This window comes from Nerophis ophidion, linkage group LG05 (assembly GCF_033978795.1).
Source record: "Nerophis ophidion isolate RoL-2023_Sa linkage group LG05, RoL_Noph_v1.0, whole genome shotgun sequence".
NCBI lineage: Eukaryota > Metazoa > Chordata > Actinopteri > Syngnathiformes > Syngnathidae > Nerophis > Nerophis ophidion.
This window is the reverse complement of record NC_084615.1, coordinates 46,188,994-46,213,824: the sequence shown is the minus strand read 5'-3', so window position 1 is coordinate 46,213,824 and position 24,831 is coordinate 46,188,994. Positions and strand designations below refer to the sequence as shown.

General features: G+C 38.7%; 2 protein-coding genes across 10 annotated transcripts in view; one reads left to right on the top strand and one right to left on the bottom strand.

Moving 5' to 3' along the window:
- LOC133553186 (MAM domain-containing glycosylphosphatidylinositol anchor protein 2-like) overlaps positions 1 to 24,831 on the top strand; it is a 557,311-nt gene that overhangs the window by 120,065 nt on the left and 412,415 nt on the right. The gene's annotated exons all lie outside the window — the stretch shown is intronic.
- On the bottom strand, positions 552 to 19,482 carry LOC133553185 (low choriolytic enzyme-like). Of its 5 annotated transcripts, XM_061901101.1 has the most exons (10): positions 19,229 to 19,482; positions 18,081 to 18,110; positions 11,945 to 12,162; positions 6,232 to 6,250; positions 6,089 to 6,142; positions 2,885 to 3,031; positions 2,702 to 2,819; positions 979 to 1,157; positions 828 to 909; positions 552 to 735 (listed from the first exon to the last, which is right to left on the bottom strand). In XM_061901101.1, exons 3-10 carry the CDS (start codon positions 12,014 to 12,016, stop codon positions 603 to 605), a joined length of 804 nt encoding a protein of 267 aa, XP_061757085.1. In that variant the 5' UTR covers positions 12,017 to 12,162; positions 18,081 to 18,110; positions 19,229 to 19,482; the 3' UTR covers positions 552 to 602. The 5 variants fall into 5 exon arrangements, with proteins under 5 accessions (XP_061757085.1, XP_061757084.1, XP_061757087.1 ...); XM_061901100.1 differs by lacking the exon at positions 18,081 to 18,110; XM_061901103.1 differs by lacking the exon at positions 18,081 to 18,110 and having other exon boundaries at positions 12,040 to 12,162.

The following is a 24,831-nucleotide window of genomic DNA, read 5'->3' as shown; positions in this document are numbered from 1 at the left end:
TGTGTCCTGGCTGGTCCAAGACCTAGAGTTGCTATGGCAACAAGGGATGCATAAACTAAGATACACTTTAGTCCAGTGGTTCTTAACCTTGTTGGAGGTACTGAACCCCACCAGTTTCATATGCGCCTTCACCGTACCCTTCTTTAGTGAAAAAAAAAAAAAAAAAAATATATATATATATATATATATATATATATATATATATATACATTTTTTTTTTTTTTTTTCAAATTCAAGACAAAGGTATGTTTTTTTTACTGGTGCGCAAAATGAACCGTGCATGAACATCACCTTGTTCAAAGAACAACACAAACAGTGCATGAACTCACAAAAAATTAAACACATGCAAATCAGAGGGAAAATTGTTTGGGGGTATCCGTAATATGCTGATGGGGAGATGTTTTTTTTTACACGATCAGTTGGGTTTGTCTTGACCTCAGCGGCAGAGGCTCCGCCGAACCCCTGAGGCCAACTCACTGAACCCCTAGGGTTCGATCGAAACCAGGTTAAGAACCACTGCTTTAGTCCATCAAATCAAAGCTCGACTCGCACATGATTGAGATTGCTTTTATTGAGACTCTCAGAAGCCTTTTCAGAACATTTTAATTCCTGCACTTGTACAAGCGGTTGATTCTGAGAATGTCGTAGTCAGAGAGTCTTTTCCGCTGACCTATTTCCACAGAGGCGTCGGGGATGGGGGTGATGGTGTCTCTGTCTTTTATCCCGAAGGCGTTTCTACACATTTGGAAAAAGAAAGGTGTCAGACAAACTCTTGATGCCATACAAAATATGACCTAATCTAATAATCTATTTTGTTTTTATCGCACCTTCCATAGTGCATCAAAGATTTGTAGTCATACGGGACGTTGAGGTTGTTGGTTTTTTGCTTTTGGAAGTTGTATGCGTTAACTGAAGATGGAAAGAAAGTTGGAATAAACACAACAATCAATGAGCACAACTATTGTACGAGTTTTTTACATGTCTCGATATTGTCCCAGTTGATGCGCACGTGGCTGTCGCGGTCACTGCGAGTGTGCTCGTGGTAGAAGCCCATGGCGTGCATGGTCTCGTGCAAGATGATGCCGTGTTGGATGCAGCCAAACCGCTGCAGGGCCACCACCTGCTTGTCTCCCATGCGGCCCATCATTGAGGAGCACCTGCAATGGTAGCAACAACACATTTGAATCACGCAGGTTCACGTACATGATACTAGTCTAGTGCACCTTCATTGTCTGTCAATAATAACGATGGGAGGGTCCATACCGAGTTATCGGGATTTTTCTATCCGATATTGATAGCAGTCCAAAAAACAAGTGTTGGATGATATTAATTTGCATTTAAAATCTCTGATATAATCTCAGATACAAGCAATCCTGCAGCTGGAAAATCCTTTAACATCTAAATGTCCTCCAATAAGCACAAAGGGTTAGTCTTTTCTTGTGTTTTAGCCCAGTCATTTACAAAAGGTAAACATGGTAGGCTATAGCAGTCTTTTTCAACCACTGTGCAATATCTCACAACACACTATGTTGTCTGGTGTGCCGTGGGAAATTTTGCAACGTCACCTAAGTGGTCCAAAAATCTTTATTTTGCAAATCAATAATTATAATCTGCAAATAATGTGCCGTTGTCAAGTGCCTGTGCTGTGTAGAGCTCGGCAGGTTAACCAAGTAATACTCCATATCAGTAGGTGGCAGCAGGTAGTTCATGGCTTTGTAGAAGACGGAACGCGTCGAGGATGGTTTGTCACTATCCCAATATGCAGAGGAGAGCGGGAGACAACATGCAGGTTAATTGGTATGCAATGATTAAAACAAAAATTAACAAAAGGGAAAGGATAAGGCACTGAAGGTTAGAGATAGCTATGCAAGACGAAAGTAAAACTGAACTTGCTCCAAGGTAAACAAAAAGAGAATGCTGGACGACAGCAAAGACTTAGAGCGTGTGGAGCAGAGATGGCGTCCACAAAGTACATCCGTACATGACACGACAATCAACAATGTCCCCACAAAGAAGGATAGCGTACGCACAACTTAAATAGTCTTGCTAACACAAAGCAGGTCAGGCAATAGCACTCACAGAAGGGTGTGAAGCTGCTACAGAAAATCACCAACAAAACAGGAAGGAAGGGTTACCAAAATAACAGCGCAAGACAGAAAATAAAGCACTACACACAGGAAAACAACAACAAACTCAGAATAAGGGACAACAACCTGGTGGAAATTCATTTTTTAACCTTTTCTGTTACTGGTGTGCCTCTGTATTTTCTTTTTTTTAAAAATGTTGAAAAACTTATAGGATACTAGAAGCTAGCAGCTACACAACAGCTAAGCACACAATAGCACACTTGCTAGACGTACATAATCAGTGTCCTTAATTAAACAATACTGAAGTCGAAAACAGAACATTTGTCAATATAAACACGTATCAAATCATTGTAGTTGCATTTGGACCACAATGAAAACAAGCCTTTTGGCTTTTTGTGCCATCCATTTGGCTTTTTAAAGCATTACATGGATTCAATTCTTTAAGATGTCAATACATTTGTCAATCAATAAATCCTTATTACTTAGTCATACAAAGTCTCTAAGGCAGAAGCATATTCAAAAGTATCCAGAGTAGTAATGCAATAAGTAAGAGTAGTAAGACAACCTTACTACCATGCCCATTTAAAAATATATATTTTTACATTCTGACTCACCCGTATCTGGGCTCGTAGCTTATGTAATCACGCTGATTGGTTCGTGGAATGAAGCGGATGCAAGTTTTGGCCTGCATCGACTTCAAGGACGTGACAATAGTGTTCCTCTCGCCAGCGTCTGCAGTGCATTATACTCGTCATTCATACTTCTGTCAATGCAACAAAATGTGGGCTGACAGTTACCGTAGTTGTCAGATATGACAAACGGGATCTCAACGTTGCCGTTGTTAGATTTACGCCACAGGCAGCTGGACGTTTCGGTGTAGCACTTCATGGCGGTCCTTGTTCTCGGAAGCATCAAGTCTCCCTCTAACATGATCTCAGAAGAGCCTGAAAGCGAGGGCAATATTAATAGGAGCTTGGAACAGAGGTGTTCTGATAACAGTATGGTAACATTGAGTATTGGCAGATACTGACAATGATCCAATATGATATCAGCAGGAATCATACGTACTTGTTATAGTTTTGTAGTGTAGAATGTTTGAAAAGGTTTAGTCAAGTGATATTAGTCAAACAGTGAACATTGGTCGGTATGAAAAACTTTAAAGGGGAACTGCACTTTTTTGCCTGTCGTTCACAATCATTATTAGACACATATCTTTTTTTTTTTGTATTTTAAAGATGATAAAAATGTTTGGAAGATGCAGCTAATGGGAGTCACTGTTGTGGCCTTCACAGCCCGCTAAGACAACTTCAAAATCCTCTATCAATGTTTTATAGACACACTGCAAGTTTATATGAAATGTAGTAACAAACACCTTCATAACAATATGTATTTTGTTCAATATTTACCGTGTTTTAGTCATTTTAATCATTAACTAATTCCGCGGCAAGTTTATTTCCGTTTCCATAGCAGCACTCATCGGACTTCCTGGAACAACCCCTTCCAGATACAAACAGTCGAGTGTGTTATGATCATGACAAATCCGGATACAAACAATAAAGACGACTATTTTCGGAAAAATAAGAATTCACAACCTTATCTTTTTGAATCTGAATTTATGGAAGACAAACTACTGCTTCGCAAGCAAGCGTGAAGGAAGAGTGAGACATTGAAGCAGACGGAAGCCAACAGAGTGAGGTGAAAGTGAATCAAAGCTGTAAAATGTGTAACTTGGAGCCAAGCTATTTCGACATAAATGGTGTGCTTTCCCCAAATAAACCAGAAAAAAGGTCCCTGGCCAGCGGGACCAAACGGACGACCTAGTGTGTGTGTGACAATCATTGGTACTGTAACTTTAACTTAACTGTCCATTGAGTGAGTCACACTTTATATTGATTACGTCATGCATGTACAGCTACAGTACGTACAGTGTCACGTTAGCTGTGTACAAACCAAACATAAAATGTGGTTTAAAACTTTACAAATACTGTAATATAATTGTTGACGTTTTTAAGTCAGTACAGATTGGTGTCGTATCGCAGTGGTGTGCATGAGAAACTCAAATACGTTTCGTATTGACTTAGAAGCTAGCTTATATCTTGCCATAGTTATCTTTTATGGCTCATACCGTAGCCCACTGATGTGTTACTTGGCCAGAAAAAGAGTTCCTCAGTGTTCGCTCTTACAATAACAATGTCATAACAGTTTGGTTATTAAACAGGTTACGGAACGTAAATTAAGTATTGTCGACTGTTTGTGAATGCATTTTTAAATTGATTGAGTGGTAGATATGATTGTTGTCATTTGTTGCATTGCTCACCACCAAGAACAAGCTAATTTTTACATGTTAGAAAGCGAAAAAACCAACAACTTTTGTTTTCTTGTCTCTTATAATGATTGTGCACCATTAGCAAAATTCCCAAAAAAGTGCAGTTACCTTTGAACCTATTTTATCAAATATTTGGAATATACAATGCTGTCTTTAGTTGAAGGAGAGTGATGCATATATATATATATATATATATATATATATATATATATATATATATATATATATATACATACTTTTTTTTTTTTGCAACACCTTGTGGCGGCAATAATTCATTCAAGTTCACGTTGAATGATGCGGACACATTTGGTAATGGGTACTTTCTAATACGCTTCTGACTTGGAGACTTTGTACGTGTAAGTAATTGGCAAACTATGATTATTTGATAATTGTTTATATTCACAAATGTGCTGTTTTGGACTGTAATATTGTTCAAAAGAGACCTACTACGCATGTCTAGTTTGTGTGCTATTGTGTGCTTAGCTGTGGGGAAGCTGCTAGCTCCTAGTAGCCTACAATGTATATCATTTGTAAATGACTTTATTAAAAGTTTAATTTTTTTCATTTTCGATATGATACCAAGTTAAAGCCTTGAGTATTGGCCGATACCAATATTCAGCCGATTAAATAGCAGAAATCGCACATGCTTTTTTTAGTCTGGTAGAATGTACAATGTTAGAAAAGGTTTGATCAAGTGAATTTACTTTTACAGAGAACATTGGTAGGTATGAAAAACACTATCCTAGTACTTCATGACATCAAGCTTGTGACAGTATATTGAATAATATGGACATGTTTGTTAATGGATACTTTAATTTTTTTTTCTGTATTGTTGACTTGGTTTGTGTAAATAATATACAACTATAATTATTTGATGCTTGTTCACAGTGAGAAATCTGATGTTTTAGAATGCAATGTTGTTCAATTAAGAACAACTGTAACTATCCATCCATCCATTTTCTACCGCTTGTCCCTTTTTGGGGTCGCTGGAGCCTATTTCAGCTGCATTTGAGCGGAAGGCGCGCTACACCCTGGACAAGTCGCCAACTCACAACTGTAACTAGGGATGTGAATTTTACCATAACTCATGATTTGATTCCATTGTGATTATTGGGGTGACAATTCGATTCAGAATTGATTCTCAAAATATCGTATTTGTTAGAAAAATGCTGCTAAGCCTTTACAAAACAGGTTGCAGGTTACAAAATCTTCCCTGGGCTTTTGACGTATGACTTTTATGTGTATACATGCAGCGAGTAAGCAAGGAGAGTAGCCTACAAAATTTGTATTTTTTTAAATGGCTGTTAAAAAAAGATGTATAAAGATCGCTTCTTGAAAATGATAAATCGATTGAGAAACAGAATAAACACATTATTAATAAAACATAATTGTTAATGTAAACCATTTTTTTTCAGATCCCCTACTTATTACGAATGTGTAGTTTGTGTGCTTAGCTGTTGTGTAGCTGCTAGTTCCTAGTAACCAACCATGTTTTCCTTTTGTAAATGGCTCGACTAAAAAATGACCAACCTTGTGTGCTTATTGAAGAGGATTTATATGTCAACTGGTTCATCCCATACTTGTTTTGCTGATATCGCACCGATATCAAAATTGGATCGCGATACCCTTAGTTTCTATCCAACGTACTCTTCATTTTTTTTTTTCAAATCCTCACCTTTGTTCATCTTGAGGATGGTGTCTGTGCTGTCATCCTTGTCGTGGAGGTCCCCTATGAGTCGGGTGAAAGCAGACAACCTTCAAAAGTTTGATATTAATCATTGATTTGGATTTTCAGCCTGGCTTATGGCGGTCACATACCGTTATCGACTTCCTGCGTCTGTAAAGAAAGTGGAATAAACAATAGACTTTAGACCGTGAATCTGCATGGAAATGAGCGTTTGTAGTGACCAGCGATGGTTCAAGTTCAGGTGCCTACGTCTTTGTCAACCATCAATCAATCATCTACAAAGTTTGTACACTATATTGCCAAAAGTATTTAGCCACCTGCCTTGACTCACATACGAACTTGAAGTGCCATCCCATTCCTAACCCATAGTGTTCAATATGATGTGGGTCCACCTTTTTGCAGCTATTAAAGCTTCAACTCTTCCACAAGGCTGTCCATAAGGTTGTGGAGTGTGTTTATAGGAATTTTCGACCATTCTACCAAAAGCACATTGGTGATGTTGGTTGAGAAGGCCTGGCTCTCAGTCTCTGTTCTAATTCATCCCAAAGCTGTTCTATAGGGTTCAGGTCAGGACTCCGTGCAGACCAATCAAGTTCATCCACACCTGAATCCGTCATCCATGTCTTTATGGACCTTGTCATGTTAAAAGACGAAGGGCCCCGCTCCAAACTGTTCCTAAAAGGTTGGGAGCATGGAATTGTCTAAAATGTTTCAGTATCCTGGACCTATTCTGTTATATGTGTTTTATGTTGCACGATTGCACCAAGAAAAAATTCCTAGTTTGTGAACCCGTTCTCAATCAATGGCAATAAAAAAATATTCTGATTCTGATTCTGGCCCCTTAGTTCCTTTCACTGGAACTAAGGGGCCAAGCCCAGCTCCTAAAAAACAACCCCACGCCATAATTCTGATCATTTGGATGGGTGGCCAAATAATTCTGGCAATATAGTGTATGTCCAAAATCACAAGGGTTGCCTCAAAGGCAGCTAAATTATACGCTGCCTTACGCCCGAGTGCAGCTGTGGACAAGCAGTAGAAAATGGATTGATGCAAACCGAATGACAAGAAAAGTTTACTTAACTTTGACTATTTTAAGTAGTATTACATAAGTTGAGTTTTTTTTTTGTTGACGAAAAATGTGGTAATTTACAGCAGGAAGGTCCCCTGTTAGAATCCCTGTGGAGTTTGCCTGTCCTCTGTGGATTTTCCCTGATTTCATTAGCTTATTTTGCACAAAAATCCTGGACAATTGCTGGATTTTAAACAGAATTCAGCGAAACGGGGAATATTTCCTGCAACACTGAGTGCTCCTGAGCAAGATTAGTTGTGTGAAGGCCAGTCATGATAAAATGACCCCAGTATTGCGTGTTAGCGTAACAATTCCAAACAATTGAAGATTATTCTCTTGGACTGTAACTGATCATTCACAATGTTGTAATATGATCAGATCCTTACATTTATTCCATTAAAAAAGTTAGCAAAATTTCTTTGCAGGGTTACAATTGTCTGGACGTCCTTGAGCATTTGTCTCTGAGGATATCTATATTAAATATGCTAGCATTTGTTGTACACTATATGTATTACACGTATATGTTGTTTTATATAACTATTTCACATATGCTAGCATGTTTTATATATGTATTACAAGTATGCTAACCCATTTTCCAAAGCTTTTCAAACATAGGTGGGGAAAAGACAAGTTCGGATGGGTTAGAGCAGTGGTTCTCAAATGGGGGTACGCGTACCCCTGGGGGTACTTGAAGGTATGCCAAGGGGTACATGAGATTTTTCAAAAATATTCTAAAATAGCAACAAAAATCCTTTATTGAATAATACTTCAACAAAATATGAATGTAAGTTCATAAACTGTGAAAAGAAATGCAACAATGCAATATTCAGTGTTGACAGACAGATTTTTTGTGGACATGTTCCATAAATATTGATTTTAAAGATTTCTTTTTTTGTGAAAAAATGTTTAGAATTAAGTTCATGAATCCAGATAGATCTCTATTACAATCCCCAAAGAGGGCAGTTTAAGTACATGATTACTTCTATGTGTAGAAATCCATCCATCCATTTTCTACCGCTTATTCCCTTTCATGGTCGCGGGGGGCGCTAGCGCCTATCTCAGCTACAATCGGGCGGAAGGCGGGGTACACCCTGGACAAGTCGCCACCTCATCGCAGGGCCAACACAGATAGACAGACAACATTCACACTCACATTCACACACTAGGGCCAATTTAGTGTTGCCAATCAACTTATCCACAGGTGCATGTCTTTGGAAGTGGGAGAAAGCCGGAGTACCCGGAGGGAACCCACGCATTCACGGGGAGGACATGCAAACTCCACACAGAAAGATCCAGAGCTTGGATTTGAACCTAGGACTGCAGGACCTTCGTATTGTGAGGCAGACGCACTAACCCCTCTGCCACCGCGAAGCCCTTAGAAATCTTTATTTATAATTGAATCACTTGTTTATTTTTCAACAAGTTTTTAGTTATTTTTACATCTTTTTTTTTCAAATAGTTCAAGAAAGACCACTACAAATGAGCAATATTTTGCACTGTTACACAATTTAATAAAGCAGAAACTGATGACATAGTGCTGTATTTTACTTCTTTATCTCTTTTTTTCAACCAAAAATTTTTTGCTCGTATTAGGGGGTACTTGAATTAAAAAAAAATGTTCGCAGGGGGTACATCACTGTAAAAAGGTTGAGAACCACTGGGTTAGAGCACTTGTAAAAATGGGACTGGGACTTTTGAGGGCACATTGTTTTTCATTATAAGTTTACCAAAAGGGATCTGACTTTAGGCAGGAAGGGATCAACATACCTGAAGGTACAAAAGTACCCCAAAAAGGACTTACCCCCTAAAAGTCCCAGAGCACCAAAAAGGTACAAAATAAACCCAAAGAGTTGAGGACTTTTGGGTGGTTTTTGGATGGACAAGCCCATTTATCATTGGGGCCACTTGGGTTCTTTTGCGACCTTCACGGACCCCTTAAAGACCTAAATAGACTTTGGATTTTGTAAGATACTTAGAAATAAGGATTAGGAGGGGCTTCGCGGTGGAAGAGGGGTTAGTGCGTCTGCCTCACAATACGAAGGTCCTGCAGTCCTGGGTTCAAATCCAGGCTCGGTATCTTTCTGTGTGGAGTTTGCATGTTCTCCCCGTGAATGCGTGGGTTCCCTCCAGGTACTCCGGCTTCCTCCCACTTCCAAAGACATGCACCTGGGGATAGGTTGATTGGCAACACTAAATTGGCCCTAGTGTGTGAATGTGAGTGTGAATGTTGTCTGTCTACCTGTGTTGGCCCTGTGATGAGGTGGCGACTTGTCCAGAGTGTACCCCGCCTTCCGCCCGATTGCAGATGAGATAAGCGCCAGCGCCCCCCGCGACCCCAAGAGGGAATAAGCGGTAGAAAATGGATGGATGGATGGATGGATTAGGAGTAAACTATTCTACGGCGTGGCGAAGTTGGGAGAGTGGCCGTGCCAGCAATCTGAGGGTAACTGGTTCAATCCCCACCTTCTACCATCCTAGTCATGTCCGTTGTGTCGTTGAGCAAGACACTTCACCCTTGCTCCTGTTGGGTCCTCTTTAGCGCCTTGCATGGCAGCTCCCGCCATCAGTGTGTGAATGGGTGAATGTGGAAAAATGCCATAATATCTAAAATCAAGTGTCAGGAATGTTTTAGATAAAGTAACTGAATACAAATCTATTTTTTAAATGCTCTCAACATATTTTATTACTACAAACAAGTATTTCTAAGTGCAAATAATTGTGCAGGAATATGTAGTGTTTGAAGCAAGTATTAAAAAGAATAACTTACAGTTGATGACTTTAGAGTAACAATGTAATCGTCCAGAGTAACTATTGTATAAAGAAAACATAGTTTAGTGTCTTTCAACTTTTACATTATGAGAAGCATTGTCCTCTAAAGTGGACATTTTTTTATATCAATCTGGAAAATGATGTTTCTCAGAAAAGTGAACTAACAATATAACTTGTAATGATGTAAATAACCGATGTTTGGCTGTTCTGGCTTCAAATATCTTCTCTGTGTGATGGTTTAGGAGGTGGTGACTAGTCCCGCCGTGCTTTCCGCCCAAGCACAACTGGGATAGGTTCCAGCACCGCGGCAACATCGATAGACAAGTTGTGGAAAAATAGATGGATGGATTGAAGATGAGTCAAGCAGCTTTTTAGTTTACTCTTATTTCCCGCATTGAACATTTTTACTGGTGATTTCCCGCGATCCTAGATTGGCTGGCTCTGTTTCACCTTGGAAACGCTCTAAACCAGGGGTGTCAAACTCATTTTAGCGCAGGGGCCGCACTATTAGAATCATGGCATTAAAACTAAAATATAAAGGCCGCTTCGGATTGTTTTTTTTGTCTTACTTTGGCCAAAATATAGATCAAACACATCCTGAAAATATTCAAATACAAATAGCGAAAAAATTCCCGGCAACGATAGAGTTTAGATCCATAAAAGAAAGATGAAAGTGAATGAATGTTTATAACCGAATACATTCACATATGTATAAACATTTGTTGTTGTTTTTTTTTTTAATGAAATAATTAATGTTTATGACAACCTTTTTCCAAAACACAATATAGAATGTGAGATATAACAGGATACTCAATACATTTAACGTTGGGAGGGTGCCCGTGCCAGCAACCTTAGGGTTCCTGGTTGGATCCCCACCTTCTAACAACCTTGTCTTGTCCGTTGAGTCCTTGAGCAAGAGACTTCACCCTTGCTCCTAATGAGTCGTGGTTAGGGCCTTGCATGGGAGCTCCCGCCATCAGTGTGTGACTGTGTGTGTGTGAATGGGTGAATGTGGAAATAGTATCAAAAGCGCTTTGAGTGCCTTGTAACCCATTTACCATTTATCATTTGTTTTCAAAACGATTAAATGTTTTTTTTATTGTGGGACCCCATTTTTATGTCTTGATGGGGTCCCTGTGATTCCATTTTGAAAATTCCTAGCGTTAACACTTATGGAGTATTGGTGCATGCAAAACAGCAGCAAGCGGCTGTGGCCTGCGGGCCGGTTCTTATACTAATAAATCATCCCGGGGGATATAGATAATTCATTGACTTTGACACCCATGCTCCAAACGAAAGTGGCACGCTTTGCTATGCAGAACGCAGACTTTCTTACCTACGCCAAAGAGGTTGTGTGTTGGCCTGGGCTTGTTCGTCTGTTTGTTAGCAACATAACTCAACCAGTTATGGACAGATTTGATGTCCAAAAAAAAAAATGTTTTTGTGTACGACAAGTGCGAACACATTTCACTTCTTGCTTACGGCGTTCAACGCCCCCACTTTGCAGTCCTCGCGCTGTCCAGAGGATTCTGGGAGATGTAGAGTATTTACAGACACTAAAATGGCCCAGAAAAAAACTATACACACCAAGTTTTCGTTTGATACTGTCACACATTACGGTATTATTGAGAAGATTTTAAAACCGAAATTCTGCGGTATTTATAATAGTTACATCCCAAAACATTTATAGTGCTCAGCATACCATACACAAAATCTAGATCTGACCCTACAGTTCTATTGGAATGCTAGAACTGTACTGTTTTATAGTAGTTACATTTCAAAGCTGCGTCACTTGGTAAAAATATTTTCAGATAACAACTTGACTGTTAAGTTTGTCTTAGAAGATTTTTCGTCTCCTATCCAAGCAGGCTTCATCAGTTACCGCTCTGAAACTAGGTAAGACTGAGGGTATGGTGCATGATCAATGTTTTTACCCTCCAAAGTAGAAGCATGCCCCGACAAGAAAAGGTTTGCTCAGCAAAATGTTCCAGTGCGTCGTTACTCACCTCGTCTGGCAGTGCATCGCTAAAAGTGATGAGCTTCAGCAGAAGAACGAAAGCGAGACTCTTGAGATGCATTGTGGATTTTGAGTTTGTTTCACCTTGTTTCCGCGGACGATGCTGAAGTCCAGTCAGCGTCTGATTTATATGCAGGCGGTCAAGGGGTGTCGCCGCCCAGGGGATCTTCCGAGTGGACGGGAGTTACCCTCCGACACCCACAGGGCCTGCCATGTTGACACACAAGGATAATCTCATCGCTGGCTACAGGCAGCTGTCAAGCATCACGTTTCAGAAGCCTTATCACACAAACTATCAGGGTCTCACCTTTCCTACTCGTCAGTTTTTGATGAATGATACTAGGAAGTGATAAATGCCATGAAAGATCAAGTAGAAAGCAGGTAGAATTTATAATGAGTTATGAAATCAAAACGCACTGACGTACAAAATCTATGTCACAATGGGAAGGGGTGTGGGGATGTAGTGTACTGATGACATCTGATTGTTCCAGTAGCACTTTTACAATCTTGCCTTTTTGTGCTCCCTGCTCGGCGTCAATTGTGGAAAGCAGCAGCTTTTCAACATTTGGAATGTAAAAATTGTCCATTATAAAAACCTCCTGGAATAATAATTTCTAAAGGACATTTACTGTACATACAACAGCTTGTATAGCAGTTGTTATGTTCTGTGGTCATGTTTTGTTTTGTGATTTTGTGGTTGTTTAAGACTCTTTTAGTTCCTGTTTACGCTCCCTTGTTTGGTCAACCTATTAGTTTTACCTGGCTAATTTGTTTGAACTCACGCACCCGTTGTTTATCATGTCATTACTATTTAAGCCTGTAGTTGCCAGGTCGTCGACCTGGCGACACAAGTCGGATTACTATGTGCTCTGTTTATGCCATAGCTGTTGATTCCATAGTTTATGCTGCTCGTTTCTTGTCACAGTAATTGTTTATTTGGTTTAATGTCCATTATCTGACTAAGTGTTATTTTTTGTTTCCATAAACTAAGTTTGTGCACCACGGGAAAACATTCCTCGTAGCAAACTGCGAAAGCCTCGCAGTAAGCTTCACCAAAGTCCAATTTCTGACAGCAGTATAGATTTAATATCCTCAGAAAATAAAATGTAGACAATGCATCTGCACAAGTAGCGCAAAAGACTACTTCAAGTCCTTCAGGATTTTGCAGGCTCATTTTGCAATTTTCCATTGCGATTGAGACAAATTTGGTTGCCGAAAATGATGCTGGTTGACCAGAGTGTGTGGAGAAATTGCAGGTTTTGGACAAAGTTGCAAGTCGCGTATGATTTGCGGTAACTGATCGCAATATTAGAAAATCCTGGACGAACTGAATTATAGCTTAATAAATAGAACTAAAGGAATGAGACACAAGCAAACAAATACATACAATTATTAATGAAGTAAAGAAGACATTATACTAACAAACTAAATATGTAAATGACGGGCTCTGAATCGAGGATGTCGGTTGACAATTGTGATTTAGGGCTGTATAAATAAACATTGATTGATTGATTGATTGATTGATTAATTGATCAACAAATGTACAAAAGAAATGACGGACAAGCGAACGACAAAAGAACAAAACAAATAAAAAAAAAACGTTACTGAATGAATGAACGAATAAACAAGCATATGAAAAGACTGAGGAGCAAAAGAACAAATCAACATACAAATGAACCAAGAGACGATGAGCAGAAGTCCATCAGAATGAACAAACAACTAAAAAATAGACAAAGATATCAGAAATGTAGTAGCTAGGTATGCACAAATGGGCTGTTTGCAACTTGCTCACAGTCACATTTTTCCAAGCAATAAATATGACAAGAACACCATTGGTTAGCTGATGTTAACATCCGTGATTTAACAGAACATATTTGTTTAAAAACTGTCAGTAGTAAATGGATGGATGGATGTCTAGATTTTCACAATTTATGGAATAAAATATTTTACTGCCCCCTCCCCCAAAAAAATTCTGACATCTACAAAGCAATTAGCTACCGGCTGCCACTTACTGATGTGGAAGACTATTACACGGTTACTCTGCCAAGCTCTAGACAGCACCGACACTCAACAACAACACATAATTTGCAGACTATATTTACTGGTTCTGAAAAATATTTTCAACCCAAATAGGTGAAATTAAATAATCTCCCACGGCACACCAGACCACAGAGTTTGAAAAACAGTGGTGTATTGGCAGCTGGAAGAAGACAACGCAGAAGTCCACTCTTCAAGGTAAATGCTGTACACTATTACTACGCTACTTCATCAAACTAGTTTAGTAGTTGGTACTGCATCTCATTATTGTGTTTTTCGTCCAATATTTTTCTTTTTAAAAGAAATGTTGTATGTTAAAATTGGGATGTTTTGTGGCCCAAGCAGAGATTAAAGTGACAATTTTTACACTTTTTAATGGCTGACAATGTTTCGCGATCTGTGTTTTCTAAGGTATGAGCTCTATCACGGAATTAATTAAACTTGTATCCGGAGATACTGCTGTACATGAAAAAAAAAAAACAGGAACGACTTATTTAACAAGATGACTCTATGTCTTCATTGAAGCCTCCGGCGTACAATTTGGCGTCTCGTGCTCGTGGTGTTTACAGGAGGGCAAGGATGCTGTCCGGCCGTGCGGAGCCATAAAATGTTTTAGGATCCGATTTCACACGTCAAGGTCGGCGGAAATCCATCATGGCTGCCTTTTATGTGGCGCGCTACATCATAATGATCTGGCGTTTATGATGGGAAGATGGTGTGTGTGTGTGTGTGTGTGTGTGTGTGTGTGTGTGTGTGTACTCATTGAGAAATAGATGGAGTGTGTTTGCAAGAAGGGCTTGATGATTGGTCAGTTTCATATTGTTTGATCATGCATTGCGCACGTGTTTGTGTGTGTGTGTGTGTGTGTATGTGTGTGTGTGTGTGTGCGTGTGCCCAAATGTGGTGATACATATGGATGCGCAGGTAATCCAATCTGTATGTTTTAGCATCACAGCATTGCATCCGACTTAATGCTCAATGATGTACGACCCATCCATCCGCTTTATGAGCTACAGTATATTCCTAACACCTGTCCGACCGCAGCCGCCTGATCTTAGCCGTTTGTGTTTTTTTTACTGTTGTTATTCCCATTGTCTGTTGTTGTTTTTTTCCCGCTATGGCACACACCGCAGGGGTGAAGAGTCACACATGTTCTAACCGCAGAACACACGCGCTAGTGGAGCGTTGACACACGTGGTACTCCTCGTTATCCCCGCATTCGCTTTCCCTTTTCTCTTTATGTCGCCGCGACTTGACATTGCAGACTTAATTGCAGGTTCTCCTCTGCTCTGTTGTTGTTGTGGTGGTGTTTTTTGTTGCAGCCAGTATTCAGGGGTTTACATTGCCATGGCAACAACAAACTTGAGGACAAATGTGTTTGAACAATATTTGAGCAACAGCTTCTCGTGCTCTTAGCGCTTCAAACCTACTAATGGACAAATTAACAACCAACAATGTCCTTAACTAGGTAGCTAATATCAACTAAATACTACAACTAGTAATGGACCAACAGACAAACGTACACTTAATACAAATAACCAATGAACGAACAGATAGAGAGATTAGTGAACAAATGGGAGCCAGGATTCTCTGCTTCGCTGCTCCCAGTCTGTGGAATGCTCTCCCGGACCACCTAAAGCAGGGGTGCCCATTACGTCGATCGCGAGCTACCAGTCGACCGCGGGGGGTGTGTCAGTCGATCTCCAGCCAGGCTTTTAAAAAAAATAGACCTAAAAATTAGTGATCATCAATCTTCACCAAGACGTCACTTAAATGACATTCACGGTACCGGAGGGTCTTGTGAGATGACGCTGGCTGCTGCAAGATCATTATTATTAAAATATGACCAAGAGGAAGGCGAGAAACACTTTTTATTTCAACAGATCTCGCGCCGTACCTTCCGTCAAAACTCTAAAGGCCGACTGCACATTCCCTATCTTCACAATAAAAGCCCTGCTTCATGCTGCCTGCGCTAACTAAATACAGAGTCTCGGAAAACTAGCGTGCACAAGCGATCCCTCAGAAAGCTGGCGTGCACATCACTTGTGCACGCCAGCTTTCCTAGACTCTTAATTTGTTAGCGCAGGCAGCATGAAGCAGGGCTTTTATTGTGAAGATAGGAAATGTGCAGTCGGCCTTTAGAGTTTTGACGGAAGGGACGGCGCGAAAGTCTGTTGAAATAAAAAGTGTTTCTCGCCTTCCTCTCTGTCATTTTTTCATAATAATGAACTGGCAGCAGCCAGCGTCATCTCACAAGACCCTCGGGTGCCGTGAATGTCAATCAAGCAAGCTACGGAATTTGCTGCCAATGTTTTTCTTGTAAAGTGTATGGAAGCTGGATGAATTAGATGCCAAAAACCAACCACTTTCATGAGGAATTGTACAGAAAGGACAACTTTTTTTCTCCTCCATTTGAAAATGTGGGCGTTATCATCATTACTGTCTGATTCCAATCAATGCAAGTCATTAGAATCAGGTAATACACCAACTTATATTCTTGTCTTTGTGAAAGAAAGACATCTATATGTGTTACACATGCTTGTATTATCTTTAAACACATTTAACTTGTTTACAAAAATGTCTCTTTCATACATAAATAAATATAAATGATATATATAAATGAGGTAGATCCCCTCGAGTTGGTCAATTGAAAAGTAGCTCGCCTGCAGAAAAAGTGTGGGCACCCCTGACCTAAAGGTACCTCAGACTGTGGACCTTTTTTTTATTTATTTTTTTAAAAAGCCTTGTTATAGCTATATGCATACTAGTTCTAGCTATTAAGCTATTCCAGTTTGTATATTTTATTTTTATTTTTATTATACTTTTATTTTATTTTTAAAAAATTTCATTTATTTAATTTTTTTATTTTTTAATACACTGTAGCACTTTGAGGTTGTTTGCTCAATGTAAAGTGCTTTTTACAAATAAAATGTATTATCATTATTATTAATAAATATGAAATCAATTAACAAACTGATTAGTCAACAAATTAAATACAAATAAGTAACAAGTAGATGAATAGATAAATGGGTATACATACACACGAATAGTCAAACAAACTAACCGAACATACCACAAATTATACTATGACCCAACAAAGCAGGCAAACAACTAACAAACAATCTAAAAATGGCCAAACAGGCTGACTAAATACGAGAAACAAGCACTAACTAGCTAACTAGCCAACATTATTATGGAATAAAATACTCATTGTTAGTAACTAAGGCAGGACAATCATTACAAGTAACTAATGAAAGAACAGGCTATAAAACCTAAAAAATAACTAACTAACTGGAGCGCTCAATGAATAAGTAAACAAAAGTAACGAGTTGACTTCATACAATAATCCGACAATATTATGATTAATGAACAAACAAATAGAAAGAACAAGCAAGGAAAAAAGAAAATGAAAGAAGTAACTGATGAAAGATCAACAGACTTACTAAATATACGTAATTTACAAATGAAATGATCGATAACAGGGTTTCCCCTAGATGGTTAAATTACCTGAGGGTGGCGGGGGCGTGGTCAGGGGTTTGGTCAATACGACTTAATTTCAATAGTTGCTATAATACATATATTTTCTTTAAAAATCCAAAATATGTATACACACATTAACATTTTTTTTATTAATGATGATAGCATTAACATATATTTTGTTAAGATCCGTTACCCGAATCAAGTTTTGTCCGGTTTTGGATTCACTCAGTTCCTGTTTTGTGCACCCCTGGGCTTGTTTTCTGTTACCATGGCTGCCGATTGGTTGCATCTGCCTCTGATTAGTGTCTGGGATGCTCACCTGCTACCAAGCACTGATCAGAGTGCTTCTGTTACCATGGCTGCCGATTGGTTGCAGCTGCCTCTGATTAGTGTCTGGGATGCTCACCTGCTACCAAGCACTGATCAGAGTGCTATTTAGTCCTGCCTTTTACGGTCAGTCAGTCTGGCTACCTACGTAATTTGACGACGGTTTTTGATTCTCTTTTAGTATGCTAGCTTCTACGCTAGCCTCCTTAAGCTTTTCTTCCCGTGCTATGAGCACAATTTAGTTTCTTCCTGCCTGATTTATTGGAAAAATAATTTCCTACCTTCACGCTGTGTCCGGAGTCTGTCTGCATCTTGGGAGAAAGACACCCGCATCATTATTCGACCAAACCGTTACATATTTGTTCTCACATAACATATTGTTATGCTCTGTTTTCAATTGTTGCTGCTTATTGTACCTCATACTTTGTTGAGAATTCTTTTTTTTTAGATTTCTCATATCCTTTTAATCACACTTTCTATATTAAGAGTGAATAGCAAAAACAACTATCACCATCATTCTGGTGTTTTTGTAGACTACTTGTGCTTAGAGGCTGCTCTGTCGCTCTATGTCGGACTTACAAGTCATACATCTTTTACGAAAGAATGGATAAATACCTTAGCTAAGTAACCGACAATAAATTAACAATATAATTTATGAGCAAACAAATTAACAAAAAGAAGGAACAAACCAAAAAAATAACTAAAGAAAGATGAAAATACTTACAAAATATACGTGATTTATGAAACAATAGAGATATAACCTCGCTATCAAACCAATAATAAAGGAACAAAGTCATTTATTAACAAAAAAATGGAAAGAACAATTAAACAAACAAAATGAAAGAAGTAACTAACAAAAGCTGAATAAACTTACTAAACATACAACATGTATGAATGGATGTATAAATAACCTAGCTAACTAACCAACAATATCATTTACTAACAAAAAAATATCCGGAACAAGCAAATGTACACAATAAATGACGTGACTAAAGAAAGATGAATATTCTTAAGAAATGATATATTATCTTAGGAAAGATTGTATGGACAACCTAGCTAACTAACCAACAATAAACGGACAATATAGTTTATAGACAAACACACACACAAATAAAAGGAATAAGAAAGCAAATTAATTATTGTACTAATGAGCAAATTAAAGATTGGATGAACAGAATGACCTATTTCAAGAAACAAAATAAAAACTGATGAAAAAACAAATGAACTGCTAGACTATATCAGTGCAGTTCTAACAAAATAAAAGTAAGTTACTTATACAATGAATAAAAATAAACTGTCACTACTTTTTGTTTTTCTTCATTGTCCCGTAAAGTACGACATGGTGGGAGACTGTCATGGAGATTAATTGCTGTGACTTTGGCAACGAGTAAACATAGGTAAGCAGTTTGTGTAATTGTTGAGCTGCTACCTGTGCTTGAAGCATCCGTCTATCCGTCCGTCCGTCTATTCATCCATGGGGGGACGATTCGACTTGATTGATGAGTCGTCAATGGCCGACTGCAATACACATTTTAAAGGCTGCATAGCCAAGGGAAATACAGCAAAGGCGTGACGGAGAACAGGTTTAATTATAATCTTCGCTACCCCTCGGAGGCTTCTTTACGGATAGAGGCACTGCGCCGACTATTTGATGTCAGTGATTATTGGTTGCCAGACATGCATCAGCTGTACGTTATTAAGTCTGTGTGACTCATCCTCTCTGCCCACCCACAGCCTTTGCCTCCACTTCCTTATTGGGCGACATTAAGAGCAATAGCGAGCCCATTCGTCAAACTTCTGGGATAAATGTCCTGATATATACCCAGCTAGCCATCATAAAATAAATTACTTTCAAAATAAAGTACTTACATTTTTATCAAGACAATATATCAGAACCATATTACATGGAGAAGATCATCTGTATTTGCTCCCCATATGTGTGTTCTTTGGGATCCCAGCCCCCCCCCCCCCTTCAGTTGTGGAGTCTGATCTAGTACATGTACACACACTATATAGCCAAAAGTATTTGGCCACCCATCCAAATTATCAGAATTATTGTGTGGGGTTGTTTTTCAGGAGCTGGGCTTGGCCCCTTAGTTCCAATGAAAATAACTTTGAAATCCCCAGGATACCAAAACATTTTGAACAATTCCATGCTCCCAACCTTGTGGGAACAGTTTGGAGCGGGCCCCTTCTTCTTACAACATGACAAAGTCCATAAAGACATGGATGACTGAGTCCGGTGTGGATGAACTTGACTGGCCTGCACAAAGTCCTGACCTGAACCCGATCGAACACCTTTGGGATGAATGGGACGGCGTGGCGCGGTAGGAGAGTGGCCGTGCGCAACCCGAGGGTCCCTGGTTCAATCCCCACCTAGTACCAACCTCGTCACGTCCGTTGTGTCCTGAGCAAGACACTTCACCCTTGCTCCTGATGGGTGCTGGTTAGCGCCTTGCATGGCAGCTCCCTCCATCACTGTGTGAATGTGTGTGTGAATGGGTGAATGTGGAAGTAGTGTCAAAGCGCTTTGAGTACCTTGAAGGTAGAAAAGCGCTATACAAGTACAACCCAATTTAGTTTTGTATAATTAGAACGGAAACTGAGAGCCCGGCTTCTCGACCAACATTAGTGTGTGACCTCACCAATGAGCTTTTGGAAGAATGGTCGAAAATTCCTATAAAAACACTCCACAACCTTGTGGACAGCCTTCCCAGAAGAGTTGAAGCTGTAATTGCTACAAAAGGCGGACCCACATCATATTGAACCCTATGGGTCAGGAATGGGATGGCACTTCAGGCACTTCACATGTGAGTCAAAGCAGGTGGCCAAATACTTTTGGCAATATAGTGTACATCCTATTGAGAATCCGTGTTCTCTCCAGTGGACATTTGACGTTTGCATTACAAGGTTATTTGTTTCTGACAAAAGAAATACAGCAAAAACAAATGTCCACCGCAGAGGACGCTGGTTTTGGGAAGGATACACACTTAGAATAAAGTACACTTTTGGTTTCATTCGTAATCAATTCAAAAACCAAATTGTACAAAAACCGAAGGAATTTTTCAAATGACAAATTATGTAAATCCAATTAATGCGTTTCAGACAGTCCAAAATATGTAACACACATTATAGAGAACTCGAAAAGCACTTGGAGAGCACAGACCTCCACCAGGCCCTAAAATTCAATCTCTGGTTCCTTATCCCATTTATGAAAATTTTGTTAAAAAATGTGCCCATAACTTTTTGAGTCAATAATAGCTTGTCAGTCATCCACTGTCTCTTTATCTGTGGGTGGAGGCAGGGGCGCTAGCATACACACACACAAGTTGAAGATTGTAATGTAAACGTAAGGTAACGTAGTAGAATGATCCAGATCCGCCCGAAAATGTAACCACTTCTTCTTTATCCAATGTTTGACAGTAAGGAAGATGAAAATCCGCCGGTACATTTTTGAGCTATAGCAGAATGAAAGAAACAGGCCGCTAGAATACACACCGAGAAACATAAACATTTGAACGTAACATAGCAGAAATGATCTGGATCTGCCCCAAAATCTATTCAGTAGTTTCTTATCCCATTTCAGACATTTCCTAAATATCTTTTTAGTTATTTTGCTGACTAACTAACTAACTGGCTAACGAGCAGACTGACATGTGAACTGCATCGATTACATAAACTCCTGGTGGAGGTAATAATTGTAGTTCTATATACAGAAAGCAACACAAAATACTCTTTACTTAATTAAAAAAAGAACAACAATTGGTGTTAAAAGTTCATTTCACTTTTTGAAGATGTGCCGATGCTACTTTCGATCTTTTGAGTTCTTTTTTTTAAATGAATAATGTTTCTCACCTTGTTAAGCTGTGTTTTCTATAGGTTTTACTGCATTTCAGTTAGAGGGTGGGAATTATTGGGCACCTCCGATTAGATTACGATTCACAGGCTACAGTTGGATTATAGAGGGATTATTTATGCATCTTTAAATATTAAATTGTATATGTTTTGTTATGAATGTGATATAATAAATTATGAATAATATGTATACAACGCTTATCCTTGCTGTCAGAGTGAGTTTGTGACGAACCCCAAGATGCAGAGACGGTGGCAGGCATTGAGTGAGAAAACATGTTTTAATTTAAAACACTAAGACAAAAAACAGACAAAGCGTACAAACAAAAAGCACGCACGTGGGCGGATAACAAACAAAAAGGTCTAGCGTGGAAGCTAGCAGGTATCGAGCAAGAAACAGAGGTCGTACTTATAATATGAAAACAAACTTGGAAGCAGGGAACAAAAGACAATAAGATACAAACGACTATCAAATATAGCTTACCGCAACGCTGCATTGACACGATATGATACGACACGACATGACAGGTAGCAACGACAAGAGCGACAATAATCCAGCACTGACTGCAGGACAAAAGAAGGTAAAAATAGGAGCGAGCTGATTGACACCAGGTGTGGCCAAGTGCCAATCAGCCGCAGCTGAGGGGAAACAGCGCTCAGGGAGAAAGACAGAAAACCAACAAAATAAGAGCACTGACAGAAAATACTACACACAGGAAAAAACTAGAACACAAACAAACTGTCAGGAGCCAGCCTGACACTTGCTCTGCTGAAAAATGCAGTAATGTAAACATGTGTTTGCTCTCCCCACATTTACACTTTTGCATATATATATATATATATATATATATATATATATATATATATATATATATATATATATATATATTTTTTTTTTTTTGTCACGATCCGCTACTCGGATCGTTTACTGTTTCGCCTGTTGATATGTTTTTGATCATGCTTGGATTCTGCCGATCCCTTCAGTTATGTATTTCCTTGTTTAGATTCTTTACCATGGTTTCGTCATTTGGTTCACCTGCTCTGGCGTCAAGCGCACCTGTGTTCTGATTATTGTTTCTGTATTTAAGCCCACCTGTTTCCTTTGTTCGGTGTTGGCTCATTGTTTGCTTTATGCAACAGTCACATTTTGTATTCGGTCTTATGTGTTTCAAGGTGCTAAGTTCCACCTTAGCTTCACGTGCGGTCGGCACGTTATATTTTGGACTCTCTGTATCTGCTAAGTTTAGCGTTAGCTTCCCGTGCGTAGGCACGCGCTTTATTTTGCCTTTTTGTCAGTGTTCTTTTTATGTTTATATATTAAATCAAGTTCTTACCGGCAATCCTGCCTGTCTGGTCGTTGTGCATCCAAGAGGTGACAACTCCGCGCAACAAGATGTGCCTTAAATGTGACATATATATATATATGTATATATATATATGTATATATATATATATATATATATATATATATATATATATATACATATATATATATATATATATATATACATATATATATATATATATATATATATATATGTATATATATACATATATATATATATATATATATATATATATATATATATATATATATATATATATATATATATATATATATATATATATATATATATATATATGTTTTATCTATTCCTTTTCTTTTTACATATATAGCTCCTTTCAAGCCTTTAGCTGCAAAAAGTGTTTTGTGTATCTACTCATTCATATTATGGCCCACAATGTTGCTGCAATGTGTGGACATAATCCTCTGTCCTGTCTTATTAATATGTTTTAGACTTCTGTTGAAGTGTACAAAACATTTGTCCTTTTCTTATTTTACTACCTCACATTGAAGCTATCTTAGAAAGGTTTCTCCTCTGTTCCTGCTGTGTTTTGCTTTTTGTGTGTCAACCCTAGTTCTACATTATAGAACTGTCAGTATTGCTTTATTTACCATGCTTATGTAATCCATATTTGGACGTTTGGCCATCGATTCAGAATTGTCCAAATCCCAATTTTGATGCATGCAAGAAGCAATCATTTCCCCCAACACTAATTTCAGTGCACGCCCAGTTTGCAGAGAGAGAGGTTGTGTAATGTTTGTTCATTCATGTTTGTGTTGTGGCCTTCTTCTATTTACTCGCCTCCCGGGCTAATGGGTGGTGTCACCAAGCTGCCTAATGTGTCACATTACACAACACAAAATACGCACACAGCACTGCCAGACTTTTTATTATTAAGAATATTAATGAATAACATTATTAAAGAGCTTCAAGCACTTTAAGATTAAAAAAAAAAAAAAAACACCAACATTAATAATTATTTTAAAAAGTGTATAGTATGTCTCTGCATGCTCTAATTTGAAACATTCAGCTATGTTCAATCAACATTCAACACATCACCATCAGCAGCTGTTAGATTATTGTAGTGACTCACACCTGAGCCATCATACATGCATCATATATTTATTGGAAGTGTGGAAGTAAACAATGTGATAAAGAACATTTTACAACAACCAACAACAGGACACTGTGCTTGTAGGCTGAAATTGACGGCCACAACCACTTCCTAGCTTCACAATAGTACAAAACTAGACGTTCAGTAATCGCTCGACATACATTACACTAGCAACAGTCTGCTTTGGCAGTCCAAATGTATTCGCTGTTTTTCGTAGACTGTCGTTGTCTCCCCTTAGACCGGGGGTCGGCAACCCGCGGCTTTGGAGCCACATGTGGCTCTTTAGCGCCGCCCTAGTGGCCCTCTGGAGCTTTTTCAAAAATATATGAAAAATGGAAAAAAACTTTTTTTTGTTTTAATATGGTTTCTCTAGGAGGACAAACATGACACAAACCTCCCTAATTGTTATAAAGCACAGTGTTTATATTAAACATGCTTCACTGATTTGAGTATTTGGCGAGCGCCGTTTTGTCCTACTAATTTTGGCGGTCATTGAACTCACCGTAATTTGTTTACATGTATAACTTTCTCCAACTTTCTAAGACGTGATTTATGCCTCTTCTTTTTCTGTCTCATTTTGTCCACCAAACTTTTAACCTTGTGCAGGTATGCACAAAGGTGAGTTTTGTTGATGCTATTGACTTGTGTGGAGTGCTAATCAGACATATTTGGTCACTGCATGACTGTAAGCTAATCGATGCTAACATGCTATCTAGTCTA